Consider the following 15,857-nt stretch of genomic DNA (forward strand, 5'->3'; position numbering starts at 1 on the left):
GGGCAGAGAGACCCGGAGACACAGAATCCAAAGCGGGCTCCAGGCTCTGAGCTGTCAGCTCTCCAAGCCCTGAGATCAGGATCTGAGCCAAAGTCAGACAGTAACGGACTGAGCCACCCAGGTGCCCCCAGGAAGATTAATTTAAGGGAATCCGTCTGATCAAACATAGATGTACATTCATTCTAAAACATCTAAAACAAAAACTGGGTTGTTTACTTGACGGGAGCTGTGCTATGCCCTGGGGGACACAAAAAGTCGTGGTTAATAATTTTGAGCACCCAAAATAAATATGTCAGGTTTGGTGTTAGGCGCCTTACACAATTTTATGTAAGCCTCACAATAACCTTGCAAGTTAGGTATCCTTAATCGCATTTTGGTTATTATGGAAATAAGAGTGTGGCGACGTTCAGTAACAATAAACGTCACTAGACTCATGGGAGGCTGTAATCCCATTAAAACCCAACCTCCTTCTTCCCCGGGGGGAAAAACCCCTGACTCCGCTACTAACCCAGGTCTGGCCCCACCCCCACCATTACGCCTGCGCGCTCCCGGAGCCAGCCTCCTCCCCGCCGACACGCGGCGCGCTTGCGCACTGCTTCTCCATGTGGGCTCCGGCAGTCAGCGGGCCCGGCTGAGCAGTGGGGCCGAGAACCCCTCGGCAGCAGGACCCTGACACCAGCTCAGCAGCCTCCGCCGTCCTGCTGTTGCCCTCCTCTCTCGGTCTTTTCTCCCAGCGCACATCGCCATGGGCAAGAGCCGGACGAAGCGCTTCAAGCGGCCTCAGTTCTCTCCTACGGGCGACTGTCAGGCCGAGGCGGCGGCGAACGGGACTGAGGGAGAGGAGGACGACGGGCCGGCGGCGGAGCTGCTAGAAAAGGTGAAGCGGGGGCGCGCGGGGCTGCGAGGGGCGGGCTTCGCGCGGAGCCCTGGGGCAGCGCGGCGCGCCCCTGCCGCGGCCCCCGCGCCTGCGCTCTGTGCTGCGTCTGACACTTGCTCCTGTCCCGCAGCTCCAGCACCCGAGCGCCGAGGTCCGCGAGTGCGCCTGCGCGGGGTTGGCCCGGCTGGTGCAGCAGCGGCCTGCGTTGCTGGGACTGGCGCGTCGGGACGCCGTGCGCCGCCTCGGGCCGCTGCTGCTGGACCCCAGCCTGGCGGTGAGGGAGACGGCGGCCGGCGCGCTGAGGTGAGCCGGGAGAGAGAGGGGTCGCGGCGGCCGGCCAGCGCTGTGTGCGTGCCACGCACCGTCGATTATCTCCGTGCCCTTGCCTTCGGCAGCTCGGGAGACCCAGAACTGCCCAGGGTCTCCCATTTGCAGAGGGGGGATTTGAACTCAGTCTGCAGACCCCTGAGGAGCGCACCCCCCTCCCCCAATCGCATTCCATCTGTCCAGCTGGCTGCTCCAGCTGCAAGCAGCCAACTGCCACGTATCCTCCTCCCCGCAAGGCCTAACAAACATCGCTCCCTCTCCAGGAACCCCCAGAGTCCCGAGGTTCTGTGAGCTCTTCCAGTGCATGTGGCACGTGTTCTGGGTGCAGGGAGTTTGAGCAGGCAGAACATTGAGCAAGAGAGCTGAGATCCCTGCCTTCACAGAACCCGTGTTGATGAGGAGACAAGAGACTAGTAAACAGGTAAAACAGGAAATACTAGATAGTGAGAAGTGCTATGGAGAGAAACAAGAGGATAATGAGTTGGAGGTGGGAAGTTCCTTTAAGTTATGATCTGTAGATGACAGTTGATCTGATGCATCCGAGCCAGACCTGAAAATCCAGGGCAAAAGCATTCCCGACGGAGGGAAACAGCAAAGAAGTGAGGCAGCAAAGGACTTGGCCTGGTTAAAGAACAGGAAGTTTAGTGTGGCTTTGCAGGGCAGGGGTGGGTATTACAGATGAGGTTGGAGAGGTGGACAGGGACTCGGTGGTGTAGGGCTAAAGGGCCTATGGTGAGCAGGAGTGGCCTGATCTAATTTATCTTTTGAAAAGGCTACTCTGGTGTCTGTGCAGAGAATGGACTGTAGAGGGGGCAAGAGTAGAAGGTAGTGTTTGCAATTCTTGCCGCTCTGTCTATATCATGTTGCATTTGGTGCTTTAGCAGGTATATTTTGTGTATCCACTGTGCTCCAAGCAGTGGGCTAGGCTGTGGGCATGTGTTAGTGAACAAGATAGATATGACTTCTGTCTTACAGCTTTGAGGGAGACAGGCATTAGCCAAATAATGATTTGGTTATAAATCATTATATATGATAGATAGATAGATAGATAGATAGATAGATAGATAGATAACTGGGGGGTTCAGAGAAGAAAGCCCTAAGGGAGGGGTGTTTGAGGTGAGCTCTAAGGGATGGATGGGGATTAGCCACATACTGGAGGAAACCACATGGAGGAAGCCCTACTCTTTCCCTGCAGCATGCGTACACTGGGAGCTCCTGGAAGGTTGTGGGGGCGTTTTCTGCACACTGGGAGCTCCTGGAAGGTTGTGGGGGCGTCTTCTGATTCATCTCCGTCTTCAGTGCCTGGCACAGTGCTGTGCACTCAGAAGGCAAGCAGGCAGTGGCTTCCCAATTAAAATTCAGTTTAGCCTGGCTTGCTTCAGGGGCTGTCCTTCAGCCTCACCCTTGCTGCCCTTGGAAGTCTTGATCCCAAGAAAAGTTCCTTTCATGTAGGATCATGCTGTGATTTGTTCACATTAAATAGGAAAAGTCTTCTCTCTCTTACTGCCCCTATAGCCATGTACCTGTGTATTGTTTCAGACTTCAAAATTAAGTTGTCACATGACAAAGTCATTTGTTTACATCATGTGAAACAAGGATCAGAACAGATGAAATCTTTGGATTGATTCTGTGGCATCTTTTTTTTTTTTTTTCTAATGTTTGTTTATTTTTGAGAGAGAGAGACTGAGTGTGTGCGGGGAAGGGGTAGAGAGAGTGAGAGAGAAAGAATCCGAAGCAGGCTCCAGGCTCTGAGCTGTCAGCACAGAGCCTGAAGAGAGACTCGAACCCATGGACAGTGAGACCATGACCTGAGCTGAAGTCGGATGCTTAACCAACTGAGCCACCCAGGCACCCCTGGTTCTGTAGCATCTTACAGAAATCATATGCAGTGCCATCTGGAAAACCTTAAGTATGGGTAGAAATTACATTTGAGAACTTAAAAGTGTTTTTGTGATGTGTGCTCTGAGAAAGTAAAACTTATTTTAAACTTTTTGTGTAGAAATCTCAGTGCTTGTGGAGGTTTTGAAGTTTGTGATGACATGGTGACTAAGGATATCATGACTCCTCTGGTCGCACTGCTGAAAGAGGTAGGTGGTTTAAAAAGTATCTACATGGCAATTTTTTTTTTTTTTTTTTTTTTTATTTTTGAGACAGGGAGAGACAGAGCATGAACAGGGGAGGGTCAGAGAGCGGGAGACACAGAATCTGAAACAGGCTCCAGGCTCTGAGCTGTCAGCACAGAGCCCGACGCGGGGCTCGAACTCACGGACCGCGAGATCATGACCTGAGCCGAAGTCGGCCGCTTAACCGACTGAGCCACCCAGGCGCCCCTCATGGCAATTTTTAATTGTAGCTTTTAGTATATGCACTTAGATTTTTTTTTTTTTTTTAAGCCCTTTGGTATTAGTTATTTTGTCTTCCCTCAAAACATTCTATGGGCATTTTATTTCTTTTCCTAGAAACACAGATTTCTTCTCATTATACCAGTCTCCATTAGTTTGTCCCCACTATTTTTTATTTATACACTAGTTGGAAAAGCCCTTTCTAAAACTATAGACTGACTCCTTTAGACCTTAAATTTTGTAAATAAAAGTAGTTTTTACGTTTTTGTGTCAGGTGGTGTTTTATGTATTATTTAATCCTTCCAGCAGTCCTATTTGGAAGGTGTTATTCCTGTTTTAGAGATGAGAAAACTGAGGCACGGACTAGGAATTTGCCGTGAAGACTACATTAAGTTTTCAAATTTAACATCACGCCAACCTTAGCGCATGACGTAGTTGAAGGGAATAAGGCGCGCTCTCTCTCTCTCTAGGCTGCTTCTAGTCCACTATTCTGTATTGATACATAACTTTTATTTAAGGCTTTATAAAGAATATCCAATTTTGATGAGAGGCATCTCATTCTGTTCAGAGCATTGGTTCTGAACTGGTGGTGATTTTCCCCACAGGGGACATTTGGCAATGTCTGGAGACATTTTTGAGGTGTTGGCTACTGGCATGTAGTGGGTAGAGGCCAAGGATGCTGCTAACATCCTGCAGTGCACATGTGAACCCCACAACAAAGAATCATCCAGTCCAAAATGTCAGCGGTACTGAGACTGAGAAGCTCTGCTTTAGAGGGGGCCATGGGCTGTGCTACAGGGCAGTCCTGCCCTGACTTCGGAGCCAGAATACATGGATCTGAATCCCAGCTTTGCCATGTATTAAGCTACACTTTCTGCAATCTCGTACCTCAGTTTTCCTTTTGTAGCAGAAGATTGGGGATAATGGATCCTCTGCCTCACAGGTTATGGTCAGGATTAAATAACCTAATGTAAAAGTGGTTAGAGTAGTGCCTTGTGCATAGAAGGCCCTGTGTAGATGTTAGCTCCTATTGCGTGTTACCTTTCTGTGCCTGATTTACTGTCTTCATTGCATTAGATAAAATACTTTGTATTGATTCTACATTTTAAAGTGTTAAATGCTTTGTATCCAGTTTGCACAATGACTCGTGAACTTTTCCCGTCTGTATTTCTTGCCAGAAGGGAACAGGACTGTGGGAAGGGTACTGCTTATGAGAATTTGATGAGCTCGTTAACCACTATAATTTCTGATGTTTAGTTTTTGTGTTTCTTCACTATCATTAGCCTTTTTGTTTAATTATTCTTTTGAACCAGGGTACTAATCATGATATTTGGTTGCAGTGTAGTGCCGGACTGGATTCAAATGAGATGTCTCCACAGGAAAAAAAAGATCAGAACAGAAATTCTATTGAGAACATAGCCAATGAGGCCATGAATGTGCTGTGGAATATATGGTAAGGTGCTTTCCGAACACAGCCTCCTGCTTCAACACTACTCAGGCTGCTGCTCATTCTGTAAAACTGTAGAGAGAGCTCTGTTCTCCTTGGTGGGCCTGTGATCTTAGGTGATCTAAGATCAGCCCTCCCTCCCAAGCCCTTTTCCTCATAGCATCACTGTCTCTGTTTTTGCTTTATGACTTCTCTCCAATCATTGCTGCTGACAGAAATAAGAGGAATCGTGGCCATTACCATGTACTCTACCCCAGTTACCCTCCACTGCCTGCATACCCTTGAGTGGTTATTGTCTTCAAGCTAGTCAAGCCCCTGTGCAGCAGCTGCTTCGGTCTAGCACCTGGACGAGACGGGGCCACAGACCTTGGCTGGTGCGTTATTCCTCCACTCTAGCAGTTGCCATTTGACAGGACCGCCGACGCCTGAGAAGAGCTCCCTTGGCCCCAGTAGGAAGAAGGCCATGCTCTCCATGATTGCAGCAGTGGCGGGGTGGTGTGGACTTGATTTTAGGAATGGAAATGGCTAGAAACACTACCTGGACTTATTTTTCCTACCCTATTTTATGTCCCACCTTTCTAACCGGATTGTGTCATAGTTCCTTATTTTCTAGTCAGCAGCAATGATACCTTCTGACCTAAAAGCACAGACGTATCTCAGAAAACAGGATTAAGTTGGATCCTGAAAAGCTGCCCACACAGCAGTCTGAACGTGCCGATGATTTCATTTCAAATTAGTGGATGCATTCCACCAGAAAATTGGAGAGATCAGATTTGAGGAAATGAGCAAGTGGGTGGTTAACAGTTTCCTGTACCCAGGAACTTTAGCTTATTTAATTGTTAGAAGTTTTAAAAAATTTTCTTTGAAAAGAGCCTGAAAAAGTAGTCTCCACAGTGTCTCTTTCCTGAATGCCTGTGAGCCCTAACAGTACCGTTTCCAGTTGTTCTAGCTTTTCAGTTTTGTCTTATGCTTCATGATTTTAAATCCTGTATGTTTAGGTTGTATACGTGTGTATATATTTACAATTATCTTAACGCATGTATGCCTTATATTCCTGACTATATCTGATTCTGCTGTGGCCGTCTTGAGGGTAGGCTCATAGCAGTGCTGTAGTAACTAGGTGGGGTAGGTAGGTAGACAGATGGACAGAGAGTCAGGCAGAAAATAGTTTATCTTTCGATAACAAGATTGAATTTCGTAATTTAGTCACCTCTGTTTAATAACCTGATCCGCTCTTTTATTGTATCATGTGTATATGTGGTATGAACAGAGGGATACTTTTCTCTGGAAACAGGGATAAAATTATTAAAGTTACCTTTCTTTTATACCCCGTATTTCGTATACTTATTATATTTAGTTATATTTATTAATAACATTCTTAACATTAATTCTGATTTTTTTATTAAAAGATAGTGTAGCTTCAACTATATTTATGATAGCACTTTCTCTTCTGCAGACTGCAAATTCTGCTTGCTGATTATAATAGTCTAGAAGGAGTGAATAAAATTCATTTTATTTTCTTTTAAATTTGTGCTTTTTGTTTTACAAGCATAGAGACCTTTTATCCTCACTTTATCTTACTATTACTGTTACACAGTGGAAGGAACAGTAGGCTGGACCCAAGGAACCACCACAAATAAAATGTGTGATCTTTGAATAGATCACTCCATCTTTGGGGCCTAGGTTTCCTCCTGTATGAAATGAGGATTAGAAGTAAATGGTAGTGATTTCTAAGATCTCTTCCAGCTCTAGCCTCCTATAAGGAAACTGGCATGCAGGTAAAGAGATTGGTTAGAATGTCCTGGTGTGTTAGACATAACAATACAGGTGGCCAGTCTGGTTTATGCACAGTGTATATGAATGGGCATTGGTTTCTTCATCTGTAAAAATGGTGGGTGCTTGACTCCAGCTCTTTAGTTCGTTTATAAAGCCTAATTTATCTTTTCATGAATTTCTGTGGTTGATTTCTTAATGTTAACATGTGAATAGTAAAACTTTTTTTTCCCCCTTCAATTTAGTGAATGCAGTAGTAGAGCAGTATCTATATTCAACAAAGAAGGGTGTTTGGAGATTGTATTAAAGTATTTAAGTAGGTTTTCCACCAATGTGGACCTGGCTATTTCAGTAGGTAAGTGAAGAAAAGGTGATGATTTATTAAGTATGTATGGCCTTATTCAAACATTTTTATTCCAACATAGCATGTTTATTCTATAGGAGTGATTTTTTTTCTCATTATATATAAATGTGTAACTGAGTTCTGTTTGTTTTGGATCTTTTAAAATCTATGATTAATACTTTACTTACTCATACAGTTTTCCTGCTCTTCACTCTGAAAGGGAGGAAGGCAATTATGTGAGCAGGTGCGGTTTCTAGTGTATCACCATTCTTAGAAGGCTTTATTAAGTCTTGAAGCTTTTATCTCCCATTTACTGAGAAGTAGTAACCCACAACTACCAGGCCTTTGAACCAAAGTTAATTGGAATCTAGACTGATTTAAATGTCTTGTACCACTATCTCATACTCCCAGCAGAACACTGATAACCTGTGCTTTTTTTGAGAGAGGAAAGTAAGTGATTGAAATTTCACATAGGTCTGCTTCCCTTCTGTGGGACAGGGAAAGCCCAGGCTGGCAGCTTCAGCTGCCTTGCCTCCCTCACTTTCTCTCTGAGGGGTGAGAGACCCAAAGTGAGGAGCCCTTATTCATTTCAGGAGACAGATTGGAGGGTGGGTGGCTCAACAGAACTCTGGGGACAGTGGAGAAACAATTGATGCAAAGCATTTCTTTTCTACCCATTATAATGACCAGGTATCCAGCTGTCCTTTTATTTAATTATGCATTTCTCCTGGCATGGACTAAGTGTGTTTCCTCTTAGTGATGCTTCTTTTGTCTCTAATGGATACTTTTAAGAGAACAGAAAAAAAAAAAAAAATAGTGGAGTAAATAATACTGGGAAAAATTTTTAAATCAGTTTCTCAAAATGGAATCTTTGGTGGAAGGGTGATTTCTGAGTAAATGTGGATCTTAAAAACAGTTGAACTAGGAAATTTGTAGGTGGCTTTTCATTTCAGAAGACAATTTTTCTTACAATGAGGGAAATTGACAAAAGGTAGTTAATAGCTTTTATTTATTTTTTTAATTTTTTTTATATTTATTTATTTTTGAGAGACAGAGTGAGACAAAGTGAGACTGGGGGAGGGGCGGAGAGAGAGGGAGACACAGGAGTGGAAACAGGCTCCAGGGTCTGAGCTGTCAGCACAGAGCCTGACGCGGGGCTCGAACCCACAGACTGTGTGATCATGACCTGAGCCGAAGTCGGATGCTCAACCGACTGAGCCACCCAGGTGTCCCTAGTTAATAGCTTTTAAAAGAAAAACTTCACTTCTGTTTTTGTATCTTTTGTAGATTTAGTTATTTAAAAATTTTTTTCTCTAAAAGATGGATCAGAATAAAATAATTTTCAATTGTATAATAGTGTTTTATTTCCGCATTTAGCTAGATTCATGATTTTTTAAACAAATGTCAAGTTACTTTGGTTTGAAAATCAAGCAACGTTCACATGAAGTAAAGTGAACTTCTGAGACACTGTTCTTTATGTTAATATGGCTTTCTTTGCTCTTGTATTGTCTTTATGGTAGCAGCCATAGTTTCTCTAGGCTTTTGCTAAAGTGAATTTAGTTAGTCTCTTAGTGAAAAAAATTACATTTGGGCATATATATATATATATATATATATATATATATACACACACACACACACATACATACACGCACACACACACATGCATATTTATGGATTCGTATACAAATGTGTTTTGGGAACCAAACTAGATCACAGAAGTAGCATGTGTTTTGACTAATTTGGATGGGTATGGTCAGCTTTGAAATTTTGAGACCTGAAAGAAATGGATTTGTTTGGAACACACTAAGAAAAACAAACTTGGGCTTGCTTCATCTTTGTGCTTCAGAGGTCTCTTCTGCCAGACCTGTCAGGCAATCCCAGTTGTTTTGATACTTTTAGTTAATTATTTCTAATATGCAAGTTGTAATCCATTATCTTGTTTTAGTACAAGGTAGGAAGTAAGTACTAAATGACCATATGTCTATGAATACTGTAGCCATCTCTCAGTTTACTCATATTTTTATGTAAAATATTTTTTTAAGTCTTTTTTAATGTTCGTTTATTTTTGATAGAGAGCGAGCAGGGGGAGGGGCAAAGAGAGAGGGGGACAGAGGATCTGAGGCAGGCTCCAGGCTCTGTGCTGACAGCAGAGAGCCTGACGCAGGGCTCAAACTCACAACCTGAGAGATCCTGACCTGAGACACAGTCAGACGCTCAACCGACTCAACTCAACCCAGGTGCCCCTAAGATGCTTTTTTTCTTAAAGAAATATTGCTTCGCTAGAAATAAGTGCCCTAAGTTTTAAGGTCATGCTAAATTTAAAGGAAGCCAGAATGACCCCAAACCTGGGGCTTGTTCTTGACAGTGGAGCTGCTAAGAGTGTTGTCTGGGTACTGGTGTTTGGTCCACAGGCTGTTTACTACCAGTCCACTGTAAGTACAGAAATTGAGGAGAAACTTTTGTAAATGTTCATAGCAATTCCATGTTGTCACAACATTTAAGAGCCTTTTAAATTGTATTTTGTGAAAGTATATTGTATAAAGAATTAGAAATTAAGAAAAAGAAAAAAGTCACTGATCTTCGAGGAGCCTCATTTGCATGTATCATGCTTGAAGTAAAGCGTATCTATCTTACAAAAGCTACCTGTGTCTGAAGAAGTTGTAAAGATGCAGATGTTTTCTGATGAGTTAGATTGGTATAAATTACCCTAGCAGAATTCATTTGTTTCTTAATTTTTATCTTTATAGCATATTGTTTGCAGACAGTGACTGAAGATAACCCAGAGCTGCTGAACTCTTTCACTGCCCCAGCATTGCATGTACTGGAGTCAGCAATGCTTTCTCCAGTCAGTTCCATGGACTACATTCTGTTAAAGACATTGGTGGCAGGTAAAATTTAGTGATTTTGCGACAGTGTCCTTTTTTAGTAATATGTAATGGGTAGAGATGGGGGCCAAAATTCAACCATTCGTTCATTTCACCACATCAGGACTTTCCGGTATATGTCTGTTCTGAAAATTTAATATTTAAGTGGAGATCCTTAATTCAAGAGGTTATGCATAGGGGTGCCTGGGTGGCTCAGGTGGTTGAATATCTGATTCTTGGTTTCAGCTCAGGTCATAATCTCATGGTTCGTGGGCTCCTGATAGCATGGAGCCTGCTTGGAATTCTCTCTCTCTCTCTTTGTTCCTCTCCTGCTCATGCACTTTCTTTTCTTTTTCTCTCTCTCAAAATAAATAAACATTAAAAAAAATTACATGTAATGTAGAATTTACCATCTTGACCATTTTTAAGTGTGCAGTTTAGTAGTGTTAAGTACATTCAACGTTGTTGTGCAACCAATCTCCAGGACTTTTCATCTTGCAAAAGTGAGGCTCTGTACACATTGGACAACTCCCCATCTCCCCCTCCTCCCGGCCCCCAGCAACCACCCTTCTACTTTCTGTTTCTATGAATTTGACTTCTTTAGGTGCCTCATATAAGTAGAATTATACAGTGTTTTTCTTTCTGAAGCTGGCTAATTCATTATTTTATTAAAAACATTTTTTTTAATGTTTATTTTTGAGAGATAGAGAGACAGAGCATGAACACGGGAGGAGCAGAGAGATAGGGAGATGCAGAATTAGAAGCAGGCTCCAGGCTCCAAGCTGTCAGCACAGAGCCTGACACGGGGCTCAAACCCACGAACCACGAGATCATGACCTGAGCCCAAGTCGGATGCTTAACCGACTGAGCCACCCAGGCCCCCTGTTTTATTAGTTTTAAAAAATTAAAAAAAATTTTTTTAAAGTGAGCTCTCCACCCAACATGGGACTTAAACTCATGACTCCAAGATCAAAAGTCACAAGCTGTACCAACTGTGACTAATTTCATTTAGTATAACGCCCTCAGAGTTCATCCATGTTGTAACGTGTCAGAATTTCCTTCCTTTTTAAGGCTGAATACTATTGCACTATATATATTTATCACATTTTGTTTAACCATTCATCCATGGTTGGGCACTTGGGTTTGTGGCTGTTGAGTAATGCTGCTGTGAATATGGGTATACACATATCTGTTCGAGTCCCTGCTTTCACTTCTTTTGGGTAGGTACCAGGAAGTATTTTTATTATAACTGACTAACGAGTAACAGGTGGCTCCTGTTCTGTAGAACCTGCTCTCTGGTTTGTCCATGAGACCTTGGAATTTTAGTACATTTAATTCTACTCCTGGAGTATAAGAAGCTGCCTAGGAGGGCAGCTCAGATTAAGATGAAAGAGAGTGGGCAACTTAATTTGTCATTTCAGGTGAAACCTGATCAGCCTTCTCTTGGTCTGTTGCTGTGTGGTGTATCAGAGAAAGGCATTGAGTGCCAAGGAAGGGAGATGATTGTGGAGGATGGTAACAAAGAGAGCTGCCTCTGTGCAAAGCTTTTTTTGTGTGTGTGTGGACATTTAATAAAAACTAAACAGAGGTGGAGGAGGGTTTGACATTTTTTGAAATCCCATCTGAGCTTAAAGAACCAATCTCATGGAAACTGGATTTAATAAAAGCTTTCACAGGGGATTCCTTATGTGCATTCCCCCCCCCCCCCCCCCCCCCCCAGGAACAGTTTGGAACCTAAAAGACATTATTCCATCCAAGAGTCAGGCAGAAATCATAAATGCCATACTGAAGATCTTATCGGAAGTGTTGGAAGTGGATCCTGGTGAAATAGTTATTCAAATGAAGGAGGCCGAAACTCAAAGGTTAAAAGCGGCAGCAGAGACGGAGGAGATACGAGAGAATGCCAATGGTGACAATCTGATTGAAGACGATGAAATGGAAGAAGTTCCTCATAAAAGAAAAGTCAGAAGGAAAACTTTCATTTCAGATTTACTTCCAGTAAGTCAGATTGATGGTTGCAATCCTGGATTAATACAGCTGTTTTCTTTTAATAGGTCGCCAAAGCTTTGCAGAAAAATGTTACAGCAAAATTAAATATAAAGTGAACTCCAGTAAAAATCAGTCCTTTTTCCCCATCGACTCTCGTGGTCACATTATAAATCTACTCCCAAAGGGGGAAAAGAAATCTCCTATCTAAAATTAAACTTTTATATACAGAATATTTCAAAGAGGGGATAGACCCGTCCTTTTAGAACACTTTAAATAGCATGCAGACACCTTCCTAACTCCTGTGTCTCCCCTCTTTGTTATATATTCTGCAAGACTGTCTTCAAACTAAAGGAATTTTTACTTTGCTTGGCTCGTCCCCTTGCATTCTTGTCTCTTTTTTAGTATTTATCCTTAAAAATAGCAAGCCCTCGTTTGCCCACTGCTGCTGGGCAGAGAAGGTTGGGTGCTTATGAGAATTGATGGGTTTTAGGGTTTGCCAAATGGGTCGTTGTGACATGCGTGTGTCGGAGTAAAGGTGAGCAAACTTAGGTGCAGGGAGCATGTCAGCGGAGCCAGTCAGCAGAGATGGAGCCATACCTTGGAAAAACATTTCCCCCAAGGAGGAGAGCAGGGTGGACAGCAGGTTGGCTTTCTTCATTCAGGTGCACATTTTCTGTGCTCCTGCAGTGTGCCAGGCACCGTGCCAGATGCTGATGCTAGAAAGACAAGACATTTTCATCTTAAGGGACCTTCTCCATCTTGGGAGGACAGACCCATAATTAGGATGTATTATAATATGCCGTGCCAGGAGCAGTGATAGGGCTGTGCACAGATTTCTGAGGTAGTAGTGTTTTATAGAGAGGCACACCAGATCTATGGCCCTGATGGGAGAGGAGAGGAAGAGGTAGTCAGAGCAGGCTTTTTGGACAGAACACCTCACTGTCTAGGATGGGGTAGGAACAGCATGATGAAAGCAGCTTGGTGTCGTTAGGGGGCCTGGAGGCAGGGGACATCAGTGAGGCTGCTGGCTTTCTTCATTCCGAAGGAGGATGATGAAGCCTGGGCCGGAAGAGTGCTATTTCCATTCCCTCACACTTTCTGCAGTTCTGCATGTGGCTTGTCCCGATTTGTATAAAGTGAACTGAAACTGAGAGCTGTCTTTAGTCAGTGTCTTAGAGTTTTGAGAAGTTTGTGCCCAATAAAAATTCTCTAAATGGAATATACCTGAAAAGAAATATAACAGTATCTTACTTTCCTGGGTTCACAAAGTCTTGTAAAGCACAGATCGGTGCTATTTTAGCGAAGTCAAAATTTTGTAGCTGGAGCTACTCTCCCGCCCCCGTGGCTAGCCCTTAGGTACACAGCAGCGCGGTGAGTTGTGGGGCCACTATGAAAGTGAGAAGCCTGGAGCTGCTTGCAAATCATAAAGTCGCTTGAAAATCATGGCACCCCTTTTGGTGCAGGCAGGCACATATTTGAACCCCAGATTTCTTTTTTGTCTGTAGTCTGAGTACAATTTAAAGCCAGTAAAACAAGATAGACAAAGGCATAGCCATGTGCCTTATCCTCGCAAAGGGGTATTTATAAAGAACCCTAGGAACATTTTTCTGTTCAGTTGTCACGGGAAGGGTCAGTCCTGGATCTGGGACATACGTGGCTTCCATCTGGGGAAAGTGACAGATCAGGGCTTGGAGGCTCTTCTGCAGCCGTGGTATTGCGCTGACCTTATCCCAACTGGTGCACACAGACCACGTTTTACTATGACAAATGCCCGTCAGCAGAAGCCGAGATTACAGGTGGGCTGTCGGGGAACCCTGAAATACCTGAAACCCCTCCCGGGAGCGGGAGAACAGCACCCTGGAGTTCTGCACCCTCAGCCTTGCTTCCAGGGGGCTCCTAGGGGGAGAAGGTGGGGACTGAGATCCATGTCTACCAAGACGAAAGTGCCATGGTGTAAAAAGTGTTGATATTTAACTGTTGTTTAGGCACTTACTCTCCCAGCTATTATTTAAAAATAGAACATTGGTGCTTATAAAATGCAGTGTTTTCTCATAACAAAACTTGTTTTTTAAAGTCTATTAACATAACCGAGTAGACAGGATGGTTAACACGCTGGTCAGCCAGCCAGTGTTTAAGTGCCAGTAGGGTGCTGGGCATCATGCTGGTATGTGCCAGGAATATAAAGTGTGTAATGCTTGTCGGTTCTGGTCTTTCTCAGTGTCCAGTGGCTGGTGCAGCAGTCCTTCGGGATCAAAACCTTTAATCACATCATTTAACTTAAGAAGATATGGCCACAAATATGTAGAGAAGGAACCAGCCCAAGTTGTTGTTTTAGCATAGGCAGAAATAGAGGAGTCTCTCGCCCAGCTTCCACAGTTATCAGTGATCAAATCATAGTCTGTTTTATTTCATCTATTTCCCCACCTTCTCTCCCATCTCAGTGCTGAACATTTTGAAGCAAATCTCAGATGTCATAACATTTCATCTAGATTGGCTCTTTATGTTAGTTTGATGACAGTAAGAAGCAGGGAACTGTTCTGAGCAAGAGAATTACATAAAGAAGTAGAACTTAATTTCAGGATTCTTCTGAGTCAGATCTTCATACATCTCAAGGGAATGGGAGCTCAGCAAGAACATATCTTACTTAACTTTGAGTCTACTCTAATAAATGTTTACTTGAACATCATATGCACAGCAGATAGGAATAATTTTTATGTACATTCTTGCCAGTGATAAAAGGAATACAAATGGAGGGATTCCTAAGCTACATGTTTTAAATTAACACGTTGCTTTTAAAATAATTATTAATAAATGTATTATCTTTTTAAAAAAAAATTTTTTTTTTTAACGTTTTATTTATTTTTGAGAGAGAGAGAGACAGAGCATGAATGGGGGAGGGGCAGAGAGAGAGGGAGACACAGAATCGGAAGCAGGCTCCAGTCTCTGAGCCATCAGCCCAGAGCCTGACGCGGGGCTCGAACTCACGGACCGCGAGATCGTGACCTGAGCTGAAGTCGGCCGCTTAACCGACTGAGCCACCCAGGCGCCCCAAATGTATTATCTTTTAATTTATTATTTTAAATTTATTACTATTTTGTTTTTGTTGTAGATACTTATTTTTAAAATTTTTTTTATTTTGAGAGAGAGAGCACAAGGTGGGGAGAGGGGCAGAGAGAGAGGGAGACAGAATCCCAAGCAGGCTCTGCACCATCAGTCTAATGCGGGGTCTCAAACCCATGAACCGTGAGGTCACGACCTGAGCCAAAGCTATGAGTTGGATGTCTAACTGACTGGGTCACCCAGGTGCCCCAGATTTCACTTTAAGGAACCTCTGCGTCCAGTGTGGGGCTTGAGCTTACAACCCTGAGATCAAGAGCTGTATGCCGTACCGACTGTGCTGGCCAGACACCCCTATTTATTATTCTTTAATAATAATTTTGAACATTGGCTGGCTCAGTCAGAGGAGCATGTGACTCTTGATCTCAGGGTCGTGGGTTTGAGCCCACATCAGGTGTAAAGATTACATAAATAAAACTTTAAAAAAATAAAAATAAAAAATTTTGAACATGGTTCAAAATTACAGTCAAATCATTGTACAAGAAGTTGGTGGGAGATTGTAAATCAGTGTGAACCTTTTTGAAGGGAAAATAGGAACATGTCACAAGATCTGTAGATGTCCCTTTTGACCCAGTAAATCTGAGGAAATGTCCTATCCCAGTAACCTGTAATATTCCAAATTAGTGGCATGCTTAATAAATGATAGTGTATCTGTTAAATAGAATACTATAGAGGCATTGAGAAGGCAGTTAGAAACCTGTTGAAATTGGGAAGCATTCAGACAATGAAATACACGTTATTTTTAGCTTACGCACTCTTCTGGAATATCAGTGTA

General features: G+C 43.2%; 1 protein-coding gene across 7 annotated transcripts in view; it reads left to right on the forward strand.

The window, feature by feature from the left end:
- Positions 1 to 574: 574 nt before the first annotated feature.
- Positions 575 to 15,857, forward strand: part of HEATR3 (HEAT repeat containing 3) — a 69,114-nt gene continuing 53,831 nt past the window's right edge. For 2 of the 7 annotated variants that reach the window (XM_019455992.2, XM_053906080.1), the window contains exons 1-7: positions 576 to 877; positions 1,008 to 1,180; positions 3,204 to 3,291; positions 4,887 to 4,999; positions 7,012 to 7,121; positions 9,860 to 10,000; positions 11,697 to 11,974. In XM_019455992.2, the coding sequence (XP_019311537.2) occupies positions 746 to 877; positions 1,008 to 1,180; positions 3,204 to 3,291; positions 4,887 to 4,999; positions 7,012 to 7,121; positions 9,860 to 10,000; positions 11,697 to 11,974 (1,035 nt within the window). In that variant the 5' untranslated portion in view covers positions 576 to 745. Of the gene's footprint in view, positions 878 to 1,007; positions 1,181 to 3,203; positions 3,292 to 4,886; positions 5,000 to 7,011; positions 7,122 to 9,859; positions 10,001 to 11,696; positions 11,975 to 15,857 lie in introns of all 7 variants that reach the window. The other 5 variants (XM_053906081.1, XM_019455995.2, XM_019455996.2 and 2 more) reach the window with 3 other exon arrangements.

This window comes from Panthera pardus, unplaced genomic scaffold (genome assembly GCF_024362965.1).
Source record: "Panthera pardus isolate Hobbes unplaced genomic scaffold, ASM2436296v1 HiC_scaffold_18, whole genome shotgun sequence".
NCBI classification, from domain to species: Eukaryota; Metazoa; Chordata; class Mammalia; order Carnivora; family Felidae; genus Panthera; species Panthera pardus.